The 18,310-nt window shown below is 36.9% G+C and overlaps 1 protein-coding gene across 4 annotated transcripts; it reads left to right on the top strand.

The window, feature by feature from the left end:
• Positions 1–209: 209 nt before the first annotated feature.
• KANSL2 (KAT8 regulatory NSL complex subunit 2) lies at positions 210–17,817 on the top strand. 4 transcript variants are annotated; one of them, XM_019662320.1, is made up of 10 exons: positions 210–499; positions 1,043–1,301; positions 2,074–2,252; positions 2,767–2,881; positions 6,894–7,057; positions 7,282–7,448; positions 8,511–8,607; positions 12,146–12,297; positions 16,279–16,398; positions 17,097–17,817. In XM_019662320.1, the coding sequence occupies exons 1-10, from the start codon at positions 385–387 to the stop codon at positions 17,226–17,228; spliced, it is 1,500 nt and encodes a 499-aa protein (XP_019517865.1). In that variant the 5' UTR covers positions 210–384; the 3' UTR covers positions 17,229–17,817. The 4 variants fall into 4 exon arrangements, with proteins under 4 accessions (XP_019517865.1, XP_019517864.1, XP_019517867.1 ...); XM_019662319.1 differs by having other exon boundaries at positions 211–499; positions 12,146–12,399; XM_019662322.1 differs by lacking the exon at positions 210–499 and adding an exon at positions 512–536 and having other exon boundaries at positions 12,146–12,399.
• The last annotated feature ends 493 nt before the right edge of the window (positions 17,818–18,310 follow it).

The following is an 18,310-nucleotide window of genomic DNA, read 5'->3' as shown; positions in this document are numbered from 1 at the left end:
ATTAGGGTTGCTCTGAAAATTAAATGTTTATATTATTTCCCAGACTTAAAAACTCAGAAAATGTTTCAGTAAATGAACTCACAAAAGAAAACTAAGGCCTTTTGCTGTATAAACAGTAAGAGTCAAGTGTGTGGTTTATTTTACTGGTTATGTAGGGGTGGTGAAGTAGCAGCAGCCAAACACCACAGGGTACCCAAAAGAGGCCTGAAAACCAGACGCGCCAAGTTGGAAATAACAGCGGGAGCCGCGAGCTGATCCCGCCGCCCGCGCTGGGTCCGCCTTACTCTCCCGAGTTGCTGACAGACAGGTCGTCTCACCTACCCCAGCCTCACATTTTCTCAGAGTCCCGCTCTCCTCGACCTGATAGGTAGCTGGCCTCGACCAATGGTGGCACACTGCCGTAGGCGTGTTAGCCAATCAACGGTTGGGAGCCCGGAAAGGAGCGGGGCCGAGTTAGAAGCGACTGACGCGGCCAGTGTGGTGCGGAGTGGCCGCAAAGGTAAGATGGCGGCGGTGCTTGCTCTTCGTCTTTGCAGTTAGGTTGCTGTTTCGTCCCTTCTGCCCCTTCCGAACTGCTCCTCTGCCTCGATTAGCGTCGGGGTCGCTTTCCTTCTATAGGCTTTCAGGACTCAGATTCTCCGCTTCACGGAGTCTTAGGACAAAATGGCGCTTGCACGGGCAGCCGAGGACAGGCACGACTCAGCCATGAGCTTTGAGGCGGGCCGGGACAAAGGCTGCGTACTGGGAGACGGAGGCGGGGCCCTGCGGCGTTGCTGCCTCCGCGTGGGGCGGGCGCGGGCGCTTCCTGCTTGTGCTGGGGCTGTGCGAGTCCTTGAGATACTGTTAGCGTGGTGGGGGCGGGCATGGAAGAAGTGGAGGTGAGGGAAATTCACTAATGTCTGGGGAGACCTGGCCGAGGGGAGATATGGAGCATGACTTCTGTCTGTTCTTTAGAAACTATCCGCGGTCTGCCTGCATATTGTGGAGGAGGAATTTTGGGGGGAAGGGTAAGGGCTTTTTGACCTTTTGTGTGATCCTGCAGGTTTTGGTATGAATAGGATTCGGATCCACGTCTTGCCGACCAATCGGGGGAGGATCACCCCAGTGCCCAGATCTCAGGAGACCCTGTCTTGTTCATTCACTCATCGCCCATGCTCGCAACCTCGTCTGGAGGGGCAGGAATTTTGCATTAAGCATATTCTTGAAGATAAGAATGCACCCTTCAAGCAGTGTAGTTATGTATCGACGAAGAATGGGAAAAGATGCCCCAGTGCTGCCCCAAAGTCTGAGAAGAAAGATGGGTATATATATATGTAGATAATTTTGTCTTTTGTACTTTTAAAGTGAGAGCGGGATGGAGTATGATGTGGGCTTGGGCGTAGCTACGGAGTTTTTTTAGCTCACGTGCTTGTTAAATTGGGATTATAAATACATTGGAAAATTTAAAAAAAAAGGTGGAGACTGGAAGGGAGACCACTTCTAATTGGACCACTCAGCTCATCTCTTATTCTGGATTATTCTTAACTCTGGGATCCATGGCTCTTTTGGCTGGGCCTGAGCCTTGTTAAATAATATGCAAAGTTGTATTTATGTGTATTTCTCTGGGAAAGGTTTCATAGTTTATATTCTATAAGCAAAGGTATCCATGCAGAAGCATAATTTGGCTAAATAATTCTGCATATACCTTTTGGTTATAAAATTGTGTTCCACATCTTATTAACTACAATGTATGATATTAAAGTAAAATGTAGAGTTGCCTTCCAGAATCAATTTTGAAAGATGAAAGTGAATCTCTAATTTCTTGTGGGATGATGTCAGCATTTTTATAGTTGGAATGTTTTGTTTGATGGATACTGTACTAGATTATGCTACCTGCATTTCCCCTTAGTAATACCAAATGAATTGACCTTGGGCCAGTAAATTACTCTGCTTCACTGGCCTTTTTAATGTATAAGTGAAGATAATGGTCGTTTTAATTTCCTAAAAATGATCTAAAGATCAGTGACTATGGAAATCACTGAATTCTTTCAAGAAGGAACCTGAGTATAAAATGCTAATATTTTATCTCCTTAGGGTGTCCTTCTGTGCTGAACATGCCCGAAGGAATGCCCTGGCACTTCATGCTCAAATGAAGAAGGCTGGTCCAGGCCCTATGGGTGAAACACTCTTGTGCCAACTGAGCTCATATGCTAAGACAGAGCTAGGGTCTCAGACTCCGGAAAGTAGTCGCAGTGAAGCCAGCCGAATTCTGGGTAAGGATCTTCTCTACTAGAATGAAAAAGGAGGAAGAAAGGTAACAAAGAAATTACTTTGGTTGAGCACAGTGCCTTGAACATATATGACACTTGATAATACAATATCATTGTTAATTCATTGGCAGTTTGGTGAGATTCCAGGATTGCTATGTTGTTCACCAATTCTTTTCAATTTTAAGTAGTGTGTGCTTAGATTTACTTTCCTGAGTTTATGACTATTTTCTTCATTGTTGTTTATATATTTTTCATCTTTGCTAGGCAAGGTAATTTCAGGAAACAAAAATAATTTGGAGTTGGACTTTCTGTCCTTTTGAAGGCGTAGTTAATTCTTTTATGTTATAAGTAATCTTACCTGGGTTGTATTGTTTTAAGCCATTTTTATTTGCCAGTACCTTTGTACTAAGTTATTTTAATTTTAAGATTTGGTTTGATGTGTTAAGTAACATAGTTTTGTGTAGTGGAGTTCCAGAGGTGGGAAGTCTTAATGGCTGCTCTCCCTTCCTTGCCTCAGATGAAGACAGCTGGAGTGATGGGGAGCAGGAACCCATTACTGTGGATCAGACATGGAGAGGTGACCCTGACAGTGAAGCTGATAGCATAGACAGTGATCAAGAAGATCCCCTAAAGTAAGTTGTAACTCCACATAAGCTTTTAAATATTTTGTGTAGTTAGTATGTGGGATGTAGTATTGCATACTGTTGGTAGATTAATAACTTAGGGGGGTTGAAGATAGCTATTTGTGAGGAAAAACAGCTTCTGTAAATTAAAATGTTTGGTTCATCACTCTTGCTTCAAGGCAGGATTTGATTTTTTTTTAGAAGTTTTGTAATTAAAAATTTTTTTTTTTTTAAGCTGAGCCATCCTGCCACCTGTTGGCAGCTCAGTGGCAGCTCAGCTCGGGCCGGCAATCGAACTGCTGTTGCTCAGAGCTCAAACTTTTGAGCGAGCTCTTAACCAACTGAGCCACTTGTCCAGTCCCCTAATTTCAGAACATTTTTGAATGTCAAGTTCTGTATATGAGAAAGTATAGGGGAGCAAATAGGAAATTTCTTAGATGTAGGAGTGGGAAGTGGGTTAGATCAGTTAGAGAATAGAAAATCGATGTGAATGGGTTCTTGGCTCAACCACAGGAATAATAAAGTGATTGTATTTGAGTAACTACTTTTTTTTGCCAAGTTACATTTTAAAGGTTTTTTTTTCCCTTAAAGATAAAAAGGTATTCCAGAATTTCCTTTTTTTTCCTATTGCATGCGTAAGAAAGAGAAACATTTAGAAACCAGGAAGTGACTAATCAGCCTAATTATATCTTACTAAGGTTCTGCTCTTCACTTAACCCATGATCATCTTAGGAATTGTAGAAACATAAAAACATTGCCACTCTGAATGTCTCATGGTTTGGGTTTAGATTAGTTTGCCTTTTTTTTTTTTCTTTTTCTTTCCCTTTCTGACTTCTGTCTTGCAACACTTTCCACTGACAGTTTAAGTAGAAGTACTGTAAGTAGTGGGAGGGATAATGAATTTCTATACTAGACCGTGTTGAACTTAAATTCTTAGAATAGCGTTTTCTTCATTACCATGGATTCTGAGGTTTTTAAGAAGTCATTTAGGGCTACATTTTCTGAGTGAATCGTTTCATCTATTTCTCTTGAATAATTTCAGTGTAGTCAGCTATTCAAGAAGTACTTGTTTGTAAAATCTCTAGGTTGAGAAGGAATGTTTGTTTTCTAGCGAGATTTTCTCAGTAGTAACTTTATACCAAGCACATTGCTTTTTTATTTTTCACTGTGCTTCTAGAAATGCTAAACTTGCTGCTTTGAAGAGGTGTATGCTCTGTAGGGTCATAAAGTGACTTCGTTGGTGTGGTAAACACTCAACTTTGAAGGTGCAGAAACTTGATTTTGTCATTAGTAATCTAGAGTAGATCAATCTTTAGGGGGCACATACTTATTTATAATAATTTACAAGAGACTGCTATATAAACCAAAATACCAGGTAATATTATGAGAAGTATGAATGTTAAAAGGACTAGGTACTTGATGGCCAGGTTCTCCTAAAAGGAACATTCAAAAGGGAAAATACAGCCTCATATATGCGCAACTATTAGGCAATGAAATATAAGGCTTTCCTTAATTCTCTCAGTGAGATTATCCAAAAAAAATTTGGCCTACTAAAATATATGCATTTTTAGAAATGTAAATATAGTTGTTAAATGTCTACTAATAATATTTAATTTATTAATATGGTTACATATTACTATCTTTTTTATATTTTAATACAGGTGTTTAATGAAATTCTTTTAATTAAAAATTTTCATCTTTGGTGCCAATGTTTGTCATTACTAGGACCACTTTTGAATCATTAATATAGAATATATCTTCACTTGCTTGTTTTAGAAAGGGTACTGTATGTATTTATAGTAATGTCATTAGAGAGTTTATCCTAACTAGAATTACTGTTGGCATAATTTTTTCTGCCTTGTAGATAAATATACAGAGGGTACCAAAAGTATGTATACACATTTTAGAAAAGGGAAACTGTATTAAAATTGTAATACTCAAAATATACTGATAACAAAAGATGGATACAAGTCATGTTTGACTTCTGCAATTACAAGAGGTGGTCAGAGTGGTTACCATCAGGGTCCAGACACTTCTGATTACAGCGAACCACTGCTTGAGTAACGTTAACCAAAGTGTCCACTTGTATACATTTTTTTGGCATCCCCAATATATATGTGATTCCCCTGAAAGGAACCATTTATTACTTACTTTGTAAAATGTGATCTTTAAAGGTTCGTTTATAGCAATGTCCAACACAGGTGAAATTTTAGCTTAAGAGTAACTGTTAAATCTTTCACAGTTAACTGTTATATCTTTTTAAAAATAAGTTTTGTCACATGACTTCTGCAAGCGTCCGGAACTTGTTTTGGTAATGGTCATTTCAGATTACTGAGTCTTCATTGTTATCAAAATAAAGAAGTTTGAGAGAATGCTCTTTAGTAAGAGACTATTTAATGGAATATAAGTTGATTCCGTTTCTTGAAGATGAATTCTAACAATAAAACTTTGACTTATATTTGTGCATATCACAAGGAGAGTTAGACAACTATCTATGACTGTCTAGAACACCCATCTTGAAGTAAATGACCCATTTGTCACATGAACGAGGCATTCATAGTAGTCAAGGTGCTCACCCCCCCAAAGCTGCCAAAGTGATTTGTAGTAAGTTCTAATTGTAGTGTCTTCCCATTTATAAATTCTAGTTCCCAAACCATTGGTTAAATTCTCTTCTGATAGAGTACAATGAAATTAATTTCATTTTAATAAACTTGGTACTTAGGTTAAGGCCTCAGTATTTTAGGATTGCAGATATAGCCCATTTTCCTGAAGACATAACCTAGTCACCTTGTTTAGACATTAGATATTTTTAAAACCTTTCCACATTTCCTGATAATCTTAGATTTTGTTATTTCTGTAATTTGCTGATTTTACTCATCCTGTTTTGGTTTTTAATTTCTGTTCACTTATTTTTACTTCAGAGTGTTTTATGGTTCTACTTCTTTTATACACAGGTAGTAATTGGCTCTTATTTATATTTAAGAAAAAAGTGTGGCAGAGATTACTTGCTTTCAGTCCTAAAGTTAATTTTATTTATTCTGTGTAGTCCAGTGACTTAATAGCTAATTTTTTAAGAAAGCCTAATTTTTGGATTTTTAAAATTAGTTTGATTATGTAATTTGTGTATTGCCTTTTGAAGGAAATAATTTTTACTAAATCAAAATATGAAAATATCAAGTCAGGGTATATAGCTTGCTCTTCTTGTTTATGTAATGGTCATAGAAGACAAATGGAACTAAAAGTCTTTTAAATTTGCAGTTTCTCTTTTAACTTTTGAGTTAAATCCAAGGCAGGAAATAGTCTGGTTAAGCTGCCTTTTAACTCATTTTCTTATGTTACCTCATTAATCACTAGAATAACTTTTTTAGAAGTCCTATTAATTGGCAGCAAAATTTAGTATCGTTGGTATGGATCACCGATCTTTGGCAATCATGGTTAACTCAGGATACTCTATTTTGAGACTTGTCAAGAAAAGGAGCTGAGACAGTGACTAGCCATTGTGACCAGTGTTTGAGAGCTCCTGTAAGCTCTAATATTGTAGGGTATTTTTAAATTAAAAGTTGTAATTGTTTATCATTTGTATTTTAATTAAAATACATTAAGATACATGCTACTAAATTTTTAACATGTTTAATAATTTGAACATTTTTAAATTGTCCTGACTGGTAAGTTATTTTTTTGTATTAGGTGGAATAAGAATGTAGATTAATAAAAATTTTGAGTGTTCTATATCTTCACTTCTTTTTAAACATATGCAAATAACTGGGAAAAATAATGAAACATCTTCCATTCCTCAAATTGTGAGATCATAAATTAATGTCCATTCTTGGAGATTTGCTTTTTCTTGAGTAGAACTTGAATGGTAAAATGTGTGAAAAGATTCCTGTTAATGTGCGATTGTCTCAGCACTGACTGCTTATTAAGTAACAAACTTAAGTGTAATTTGTACCCTTTTCTTCTTTTATGCTTTGGTTTTGTTATTGTGCTTTCTTATGCTTTGCTGAATTCTGTTTTATTCCAGACATGCTGGTGTCTACACAGCTGAAGAAGTGGCCCTGATTATGCGTGAGAAACTAATTCGTTTACAGTCTTTGTACATTGATCAGTTTAAACGACTTCAGCATCTGCTCAAAGAGAAGAAGCGACGTTACTTACATAATCGCAAAGTGGAACATGAAGCTCTAGGCAAGTTTTATGCCAGTTCCAGCAAAGTATTGTAGGTTCAACATGTGAACCCACATGTTGGCAGTAGTTAGATTTATCTGTGTCTAGATATCTGGAGTGGAGGAGAATTAGCTTTTGAAACTGCCTCTCTTATGGCCAAAGATTTTTTTTGTTTACTTGTTAATTTCGAGAATTGTCCTTGATTGGGTGCTCGGCAGATAACATCTTGACTGTTGTGACTCCAGGTAGTAGTCTCTTGACTGGCCCAGAGGGACTTTTGGCCAAAGAACGAGAGAACTTAAAGCGGCTGAAATGTCTTCGGCGGTATCGTCAGCGTTATGGAGTGGAAGCCTTACTACACAGGCAGCTAAAGGAACGCAGAATGCTGGCCACAGATGGTGCCGCCCAACAGGTAATTTGTGTGTATACCTCTAACGTGTATCCTGTATACATTTGCTTTATTTTCAAAGTTAGGGTAATTGTCAAAACACTGCTGTACAGTCTTGGCTCTGACATCTAACTTACTGGATGTGGGGTATATTGAAAAGAGCACTTACCTGGAAGTCTGGGGACATGGATTCTAGTCTCATTTCCCTCTGACCAGTTCTGTGCCCACACTGTTAACTTTTCTGGGCCTCTGTTCTCATCTGCAAATTGAGGGGTTGCCATAGATTTCTCAGTTCTTTGGTTCAGAAATTCTTCAGTTCAAAAGTAGGGAGTGGTGAAGCCCAAGTTCCTTGGGAATCTTGTACAATAGAAGGTGGGGAAATAGGCAGAATAATAGGAGCAATGAATGTTGGGAAGTAAAGTAAGGTTGATAGGAAGCAGAGTTAAGTGATCATTCTTAAATTTGTTTCTTAAGCCCTTGGTCTCTGCTTCAGTAAGAGTAATTCCATTTTTATCTTTTATTTGTTGAGGCTTCACATAAGATTACAATTTTGAAAAGGGTTTCACTTAAAGATAAAATAGTTTGAAACCCATTAGGCTATATTACACTTTTATAATATGGAGAGTGAATTTCAAATTAAGGTTAACTCATTATTTGGGCATGAGATTTTTTATTTGTTTTTTTCTTTTATATACCTGGGGTGCCACCGGTGATGCCAAAAAAAAAATGTATACAAGTGGACACTTTGGTCAACGTTGCTCAAGCAGTAGTTTGCCATAATCAGAAGTGTCTGGATGCTGATGGTAACCACTTTGAGCACTTCTTTTAATTGCAGGAGTCAAATGTGACTTGTATTCATCTTTTGTCATCGGTATATTTTGAGTATTACAATTTTAATACAGTTTTCCTTTCTTAAAATGTATATACATTTTTTTGGCATCCTCTGTAGTATTGGTGAATAAATTTAAATGTTGACTTTTCTAGCTTTTAAAGATACACCTTTTTACATGTTATAACTAGTTCTTCTCATAGATAATTGATTGTATTTTTTTGTTTGTTTTAATTTACCTGTTTTCTCTATTTTAGGCCCATACCACTCGTTCCAGTCAGAGGTGCTTGGCCTTTGTGGATGATGTTCGTTGTTCTAATCAGTCTCTCCCAATGACCAGACACTGCCTTACTCGTATCTTTTTACTCTGTTCAGTTTGCTAGCTAGACTGAAGGCTAGTGGGAATCTCTAATAGTTTGTTTAATTGAAGGTTTTTGTTTTCCTTTGGCCCTGAATCAAGGCCAACAGTTTGCTGAAGCTGTTGGTTTCAAGCAGGAGCCTAAAGAAATGTCTTTCTATGGTCTGTTGGCCATTTCAGAACTTAGGAAATGTAATGGTCAATTCATTAGAAAGAAACATCTGAGTCCTTGGTGGTAGATGTGGGCTAACATTTATTTGTAGTCAGTTAATATTGGGATTCCAAAATATGGAGATCCCTGATTTAACTTGTTCATTAGAATTGTGATACTGTTAAATCCAGTTATTACCAAAAAATTACGGTGGATTTTCTACCAATAACAATAGGGTAATTCTGAACTGTAAGCTTCCTTTGAGTATTATCCTTTTGTATAGTTAGGGCCCTAACTTGGACTTCATTCAAATTGGAAACTTAACTGATTCCAAAAATGGGATGTGTTCCCCCCCCCCCGCCCCCAATTAATTTGTCTTTCAACCATCATAGCGTCTTTTGATTCTGCTATGGGACTACATTTACTATTGGGCTACTTTTTGAGCTGTTTATTAGTTTGTGAAAGTATATCTTTATTATGGATATTGATAGAGAAAGTTACTTTCACTGTAAAAAGCATTTGACAAATACGATGATCTTCATTATATGAAAGGAATAAATCTTGCTGGATTTGCCATTTCCCTGGGAAGAGATAAAACATTTGGAAAATAAAATGTATTTTTTTTAATAGGAAGAGGAGAGCCTTCTCTTGGTCTTCTGACTTGATTTTTTTCTATTCTGTTTATTAAATATTTTACCAATTTATTAATTATTGCAACAAGTGTCTGCTAAAAGATTACCTTCCTTAATATATTAAATGCTTGTGCAAAGTAACTAAAAACTAAAGGTAAATGCTTAAAACATAATTGGGCAAAGGCTTTCTATGGATAGATTTATAAGTAGAAGTGTCTGGTAATTGAATAGTGCTTATCATTACTATAAATAAATAGGAAATAAAACAAGTTTTTTAATTTATAAATTTGATATTTATATATGATATTTAATGAGTGAGTGATTTCAAAGATTGGTGATGGTATGGTGAAACAGGCTCTTCTAAATGCTGCCAGTGGGAATATAAAATGGTACAAGCTTTTTAGACAGCAGTTTGACAATATTTATATTCTTTTGATGTGATAATGTCACCTTTGGGAATTTATTTTAAAGAGATAATCAAATGCAGACCAGCATTTTTACATAAAATTTCTCCAACTGGAGACAGCCTTAAAATTTTCGGAGATGGGGAATAAGGAAAATTATGCTAGAACATAATATGGAATATGTTCAGGCATTAAATATATTGAACAAAATTTATGAATGACATAGGAAAATGATAGTAACAAAAATAGCTTATGGAATTCTGTAGAGCATGTTTTAACTACATGGAACTAAATACTGGGAGGGAATGTAATAGAAATTGACTATTTTTGGATGGTGGGGTTATGAATGCCCTTTTTTCCTCTGCTTTGTACTTAGGTTTTCTTCAGTGAACTTGAAATACTTTATAAGGCAAAAAAACCAATTTACAGGTATTAAGGAGTATTTTAGATTTTTCTTAAAGTACTATATTCAAAGTTTATTAGAATATTATTTTAAAAATCAAAGTTGAAAATGAAATGTATTTGAAAAGAGAAGGGAAGTATTTTTTTCTTGTATGCTCTTTTCCTTTCCACTCCATAGTTGCCTAAGTCACTTACCCTTCCTTAAGTCCTTATTTCAGAGAAAGATGCGACTGCCATTGGTGACCTGTTAACTCTTTACTCTGGTCTAATGGAGACAGCACTGGACTGAAAAGTGAAGGACCCACACTCTAGTTGTAGGTCAACCATTCCCTTCTCTTTGTCTCTGTTGTCCCCATCTGAAAGGAAAGGGGTGGAGGAGGATGGGTGTGGGGAGGGTTTTTCCAGGAATGTGGTATTAAATAAGACTTGGGAAGGTCCTTTGAATTCCATGAAAAAAGTTTTGATGAAAACATTCAATTTAATGGATTAACATTTTAACTAATAATTTCAAGATGATTGGGCTTCTTAAGCACAGAGACCGCAAATCTGTCCCCATTAGATTCATGTTTGTTCATTCAATTTCATTGAATATATATTTGTTTCTTTTGTACTAGTTGATGTTCTTCAGAGTAGTGGTTCTCAGCTGGGGGCCATTTTGTCCCCCATTTGACAATGTGGAGACATTTTTGCTTGCCATAACTTGGTTGGGGTGCTACTGACATCTAGTGGGTAGAAGCCAGGAATGCTGCTAAACATCCTACATACTCAGGACAGCCAATGCTGTTAATGCCAAGGTTGTGAAACACTGCCTTAAAGTTTAGCAGTTTTCAAGAATGGATTGAAAGAAATGGCTTTATTCAAGAGTTTTTATTTGCTTTAAAAATTACAGTGTACATTAGATTTTTTAGTTTTTAAAAGTTACCTTAAAATTTTGAGGATAAACGTTACCCATAATTGCATAATCCTAGATATAGTTTATAGAAAATTGTGCTTTTTTTAATTTAAAAATAAGCCCAAATTTGAAATAATAGGAAAATAACCATATAGTTAGGATTTCAAGAAATGGTAATACTTACATAAAATGCATTTTGTAGAGCAACTGCAACTGGAATGTTATTTTATCTAATCATTTCAATTTTGATTCATCCTACAGAGCTTCTTTGCCAACTGGAAATAATAGCCCTTTTCTGCATCTAGCCTTAACAGAAATTGTTAGAGCTCCTGGAGTACTTTCTTTCCATGGGCTCTCATAAGCAAAATTATCCTTTTCCCTTTTGGGGATTATAACAGGGAGCCCCCTACACTAACACCCCTCATCCTGTACCAGCCTTAAGAAAGGGCACAGGAATGCATTTTTACTTTTGGGATATGATAGGTAATGTTACTAGAGCTTCCATTTTCCCAAGTCCCCTGCTGCTTTAAACAAATTTATCATGTAAACATTTTGGAATGTTTAAAAAGTTTTAAAAAAAGTTTTTGGAAACTTTCTGCCATACTGCTTAATGGAGCAGATATAACGTATCTCTTGACTCTGGGAAGGGGTTGGTAGAGGCTCTGCGAGCTGTTTGCATTTGTCATGACATGTTTCTTCTGAATAGGTGCAGATTCCTGGGATGATTATTGTTGTTTGCTTAGCACTGTGTTTTCAAATGTTTTGTATTTGACCCTATAAGGGAGAAAAAGATTAGTGTCTCTAGTTTAAATGACTAGGATCTTAAAGTGGAGGTTGGGGACTAGTTAAATTTACTGGTAGAGTTAGAATTAGATGCTAGTAAATGACACTTAATTTTGAGAAGTAACTTTAAAAGTTGCTGACTGCATTTGGTTCTGTATCAAATGTAACCATTTGTCTTGTGTAGTACAGACTTTGGGTTTCACATGGCAGACACCTCTATTTTGTACCTCCTACAGATCCATTTTATTTCCCTTGACCATTTTTCTACAGATATTTGTCAGGACACGAATCAGGTTCTCTTCAAATGCTGCCAGGGGTCTGAAGAGGTACCCTGCAACAAACCAGTTCCTGTAAACCTCTCTGAGGATCCCTGCTGCCCACTGCATTTCCAGTTGCCTCCTCAGATGTATAAGCCCGAGCAGGTACTGTCTGTGCCAGACGATCTGGGAGCCGGCCCCATGGATCTGTACTTGAGTGCTGCTGAGCTTCAGCCCACTGAGAGTTTACCTCTGGAGTTCAGTGATGTAAGTTAGAGAAGCTCTGCTCTGGTTGGCCCTTGAGGCAAGGCCTTACTTATTAATGGTGAGAATAGGTTAGTCTTTTGTGGTTAGGAGAGTTGATAAAGTTTTTGAATGATATATGTATGATTGTATTTGTATGTTAGCATATTCATTTAGAGACAGTTTAAATTGGCAGACGTTTTTCTGAGGGAATGATAAGGGAAATTCTAAACTAATTGATAGTTGGAAAGTCAAGATTATGGTTGGATTTGGTGTAGCTGGGATGTATGGGACCCATCCATAAGGTGAGTGATTTGATAGAATCTTAGTAATACATACGAGTTCTGATATCTAAACTTGACAGTGTAAACTTGCGTTTTGGCTCTGTAGTCAGGGTTTTCATTTTCAGATTAATGGGTCTCTTAAGAAATGACTCTAAACTTACCTGTGATTACTGTTTTACATTTTTGATATGTTATTACGTATTTGTGAATGGACTAGAACAACAGTGAGCTCCCTGAGAATTTACTTTTATAGCCTTCTAAGTATGTGTACTAGTCAATCTTTTTCAGCTTGTTCCTCGATTGGCCCCAGCCCATAAATGCAGCTCACATTTTGTTTCCCTAATTGGCACTACCTACTATTTGATTTTAGGGATCAATTGACAGTCTATCTCTATTTTAGCACTTTATGTATAACCTTTAGCCTTTTGGATAAAGATCTTCATTATTCTGAAAAAAGAAATCTGAATTTCATAATAAAAGTATTTTGTGTATTACCATGACATGTTTAAGGTGACAGATCTAAATGGAAAATTTAATATAGGTGGCAAGATTGTTTGCTAAGGGTGGAAGTAGGGTTTGGGTGACCTCAAGGATATTGCTCACTAAAGATACTGGGGCAGGGTAATATCTGAAAAAGAAAAAGTGGCATTAAGAATAAATTGATTGTGATTTTTTTCCCATAATTTCTCCCCCCCTTCTTTTTGGGTTATATACTGTCTATAGGTATATTAAACTTCTGGTTTTTATTAATAACTTCATTTATAATACTATAGTTTTTGTTATAATCCTGATTATAATTGCTTTTTAAAAAGTTTCTTTCACACAGATTCATAGAATATGAGAATTAAAAAGTGACCTTAGAGATTATATGCTCCAATGTTTCCTAGATTTTTCCAGTGAGATTATGTTGTAGAGAGTAAATGGACAGCCACAAATTGATAGGGACAGATTTTTGTCTACTTCCTTCATTTTACATGTGAAGAAAACCAGAGAAGTGCTTTAAAATTTTTTTTTAAACTTAGTAACACAAGGAGCTTTATAGGGTCTAAAAAATAACCTAATAACCACTGTATCACCAAATTCTCTTCAAATATTAATGTATGTATATAGAAACTAGCACATGTGTGTTATATACAAGTACTAGGTTATTAATATTTATGTCATTTGATTGTTAATTTATAGGGACATTTCTGTCTTGACCATTTTGCTTTTTCCTCTTTCACCTATTTTTCCTATATTTTAAATTTCTTTCTCAAATCTTTGATAATCTAGGTTTAAGAAAATATTGACTGTCCTAATAATATGTTTGAAGATTATATACTTGTTTTCTCTTTGGAGAATAGTTACATAAAATATTAAAGATTGTAAGATGTGATCTCAAGGCAAAAACTGACATTTAAGGAATCCTAGTTTTAAAAATATTTTAAAATATATCATCAAATCTGTTAATCCTTATATGTGGCATGGATTTCTTAAAGAATGAATGAGAAGTAATCTTATTTTTAGGAATCCAGTGGGTTTTTAAGAAGTACCTTTGTTAGAGGTAAAAATGATAAAAAGTTACCTATTTGTAATTGATCATCTATTATGTTCATATTAATATACCTTTGCTAAACCACATTGGTCATTAAATATAGTTTTATTCTTAACCATTGGAAGTAAGAACGCTCCAGAAAATTTTGAAACAAAATTCAGTTTTAGAAAAGAATTTTTGCCCTCCCACAAACTCAGGATATATTTATCAATATAAAATTTTGCTGGGAAAAAATGATTTTTTTATTTTATGAATTTCACCAAGCAATCTTTTTACCCATGTTCTGCCGTAGATATCATTTCTATAACTGGTTAATAACTTTGGGTAACTTTACTCATAGGGCTAGGTATTAGATATTAACATGGGTGAAATTTCAGCCTTTCATTGCTGATATTACTCTTTCCTGTTTTCTGTGCTTTGATCCAGGGACGTTTGGCAAGTAACAACCTAATACCTTAATCCTGTTACTTTGAGCTTGCTCTTGTGTGTGTGTGGTTTTTGAGCTCTTTTTGAGATAAGAACAAAAGTGGATTCTCAATGTCTTGATGCTTGCATCTCTAAGCATTCCTGTTATGGTAGGCATTTCTGTTGATTGTTTTTTCCTCTCTTATTTTAGGTTCCTTTCCCCAATTTTAATTCTTGTAACAGACAACACTGAATATGTGAGAAAAGCCTTTTCAGTGTCTATTTTCCTTTGTAAACATTTTCATACCATTATCATGAGACTTGGAAAACTTGCCTCACTTTTAAATGGGTTATTTTAAATTCCAAGTTAATTATTTATGTAATAATTATGCATAGTAAAATAATTGGAGAAAATGATTCACTGTCTTAACGGTGTGTGAACACTGGTTCCTGTGGATATTACAGAAGCTTCTAACACATCCAAAATGAATGTTAGGTGGCCAACTGTATCCTTTTCCCTCTGTTTCTGCTTAAGTTGAGCAGCTTTAAATTCAGTACCTTCTGGATATATGTTCTTTTCTTTACCTTAATCATTGTGAAGATGTAATTCTCACTTTTGGTGATTAGCACACCAAAGGAAGGGAAAGGACTTCAAACTCGTCCCTTTACTCAAAAGCATTGAACAAAGTAAGCCTCTCATGAAGCTAGATTACTGGGAATATAAAGCCTCAGTAAAGTGGATTTGGCATAGGGGAATATAAACCCTTGGGTAATTTTCACTCTTAGACAGGAGAGTTTAACAGTAGACTCCTAGAAAGTGGTGGCATGAAAGTCAGTTTGACACATTGGCTGAGTCTTTGTAATGCTGTAGGCTCTGAATCAAGACCAGTGGTTTGTTGTAGCTATTGGTTTCAAACAGGAGCCAAGAGCAATGTCATCCTGTGGTCTGTTGGCCGTTCAGGATCCCAGTGGGAATGGCCAATTCAATTGGAAGAAACAGCGTGTAGACTGCAGTGTATTTTTTTTTTTTTTTTTTAGCTGAGCCATCCTGCCATCTGTTGGCAGCTCAGCGGCTGCTCAGCTCGGGCCGGGACTCGAACCGCTGTTGCTCAGAGCTCAAACTCTTGAGCGAGCTGTTAACCAACTGAGCCACTCAGCCGGCCTGGAGAATATGCTTTTTAAAAAAATAAATATTTATTGTGATAAAATATTTGTAACATAAAATTCACTATTTTAAATACTTATAAGTGTACAGTTCAGTGGTTATTAAGTACATTCACATATTGTGCACCCATAACCACTGTCCCTTTCCAGAACATTTCCATCAGCCCAAACAGAGAGACTCTGTACCCATTAAACTACAACTCCAACTTCCCCTCTCCCCCCACCCCCTGGTAGCTACTTTCTGTCTCTGAATTTTCCTATTTAAAAAATATGCTTTTAAAAACTACCGTAGTGGTCCGTGTTTTATACTCAGCAGCAAAAAATCTTAGTGGTGTTAGATCTTATCCCATTTGTTGGACATTATGGGAAAATCTTTATCTTTTTTTTTGATTCAAGGTGGGCAAGGGGTGAGGGAAGTATGGGAGACTTGCTTTGAGGTTTGCTGAAAATTATGCCTGCTTTAGCTAATTGGTTCCCTTGGTACTGCTGATAGGCTTTTCTCTTTTCTTTTCCTAGGACTTGGATGTTGTGGGTGATGGTACGCAGTGCCCTCCTTCACCCTTGCTTTTTGATCCTTCACTGACCCTTGAAGATCATTCAATCAAAGACATTGCTGAAGGCACAGTGGATATTTTGGCAAGTGAAGACCATTCCCAGCCAGGCTTCCCTCAGTAATGACCCAGCCAGGCAGAGGGTTCCCTGCTGGTTCTGCTAGTGTGCACTCCCAGGGAGCAGGGTTGTCATCACTAGACTATAAAGGTGCCCCAGATGGCAGTCTCCAGATTGGCTCTTCGAATACCTCATAGTTCAGAGAGCAGGACACAAATTTATTTAGTTAACTAGAAAAGGTCGAGATAAAGAATCTAGGTAAATTGTTCCTTTTGAAGGAGTGTTGAGCGCTGGAATTGTTTTCACCACATAGAGCAAGGATAAGTAATGCGATTTGGCTTCTTTCTTTGAGCCTTGGGTGGGATATCTATGGCCCTGACTGAAGACCAGCAGTTACACTATAGCTGTTGGTTTCAAGCAGAGGCCCAAAGGACCATCTTCCTGTGATCTATTGGTGGTTCTGGAACCTCAGCAGAGAATGCCTGTTTCATTTGGAAGAAACAACCTGCTGCTCTCCCTCCCATTGGAAATCTCAGGAGTGTTGCAAGTAATGACTTCTGATTTCAGGATCAGGGATGGTTAAGTATGGGAAAGAGCAACTGCCCAGAATTATTTTATTTCTTCAGTTTTGTTCTTGTTGCTATGATACATGGCATTGATAAGTCAGATTCATGCTTCAGACCACAACAAATGAATTTGTAACCAAAGTGACTTTCTCTTAACAGGGCCAGATGCAGATGGTCGGAGATGGGTGCAGATCACAGGGATCTCGAAATTCTGAGAAAGCCTCTGCAGCATTGCCTCAGAGTGGAATGGCTACTGCAAATGGGAAGCCAGAACCCACTTCTATCAGTTGATAGTTTGTTTTGGGAACCATTTGACTTCGGAGGATTTGAATTTCCTATTCTTTAAACAAGTACTTCTGACCATCTCTCACTAAAGGACAACCCAGATTTTGTTTTTCTTCTGGGTTACTGAGTGCTGTAGTCAAACATAAACCAAATTTTGGGGGAAGGGACCAATAGTGTCTAAAAGTTGTGGGTGTCTTCCCACTCTGGCAAGGAAGAGAGAGAGAGGTGAATCTGCTGTTGGGATTGAGCAAATATTTGGGACTCTGCCCAAGAGGAGAAACATCCTTGTAGGGGGATCTCCCAAGTCTTGGAACAAATCCACATAGGTGTTTAGGTGGGAGCTGTGTACCCTTGGCATATTGATGGACCTAGTGACTAGTTGCCACTGTTTAACAGCCTGTGTTTTAACCTTTCCTCACCTCTCACCCCATTGGGTAATATGAACCCCCTTCTCCCAATGAATAGGCCACAGCATTCATCTTCTAACGTATGTAAATTTCTGTAGTGACTGTCTTAATGTAAGATACCATAAAAAGTTATATATAGTTTCTATTAAATGTTAAAATGTTACGAATATATAAAACACTTAAATGCATGTTTTGTTTGTATTTAAAGTATATATTTTGGAGAGGGGGGGAGTGTTTAGGGAGCTGTCTGATGGGAAAGGGAAAACAGGACAGATACACTTCCATCCCAAGAGGTTAATATATTTTCAGTGACTTACTTTGGTTTTGGCTTGCAGGATACAATAAAAACCTGTAAGAAGTAAATGGAAAGGGATGGGACTTCCTTATTAAAGCCTACCAGTTCCAAATATCTTCCTTTTTTACTTTCCTCTGTGTTCCCTACTTCCACTCCTATTTGGTGTTTTTTTGTTTTGTTTTTTTAAGCTGAGCCATCCTGCCACCTGTAGGCAGCTCAGCGGCAGCTCAGTTCGGGCCAGGAATTGAACCAGCGACCCTGTTGCTCAGAGCTCACACTCTTGAGCAAGCTTTTAACCAGCTGAGCCACTTGGCCAGCCGTCTTCCACTCTATTTCTATCTCATAATGTCTGATTATCATTTTAAAATTTTCTAGGGGTAGGAATG

Source organism: Hipposideros armiger, unplaced genomic scaffold (genome assembly GCF_001890085.2).
Source record: "Hipposideros armiger isolate ML-2016 unplaced genomic scaffold, ASM189008v1 scaffold_371, whole genome shotgun sequence".
Taxonomy (NCBI): Eukaryota; Metazoa; Chordata; class Mammalia; order Chiroptera; family Hipposideridae; genus Hipposideros; species Hipposideros armiger.
Note: the sequence above shows the minus strand (reverse complement) of the source record. Positions and strands in the feature narration are given on the sequence as shown.

Excerpts from the sequence above, each read along its gene's own strand:
- KANSL2 (XM_019662319.1), top strand. The coding sequence starts at position 385 with ATGGTGGCACACTGCCGTAGGCGTGTTAGCCAATCAACGGTTGGGAGC. Across the intron at positions 7,058-7,281 it reads AGTGGAACATGAAGCTCTAG|GTAGTAGTCTCTTGACTGGC; the intron begins GCAAGTTTTATG and ends TTGTGACTCCAG. Across the intron at positions 16,399-17,096 it reads AAGGCACAGTGGATATTTTG|GGCCAGATGCAGATGGTCGG; the intron begins GCAAGTGAAGAC and ends TTCTCTTAACAG.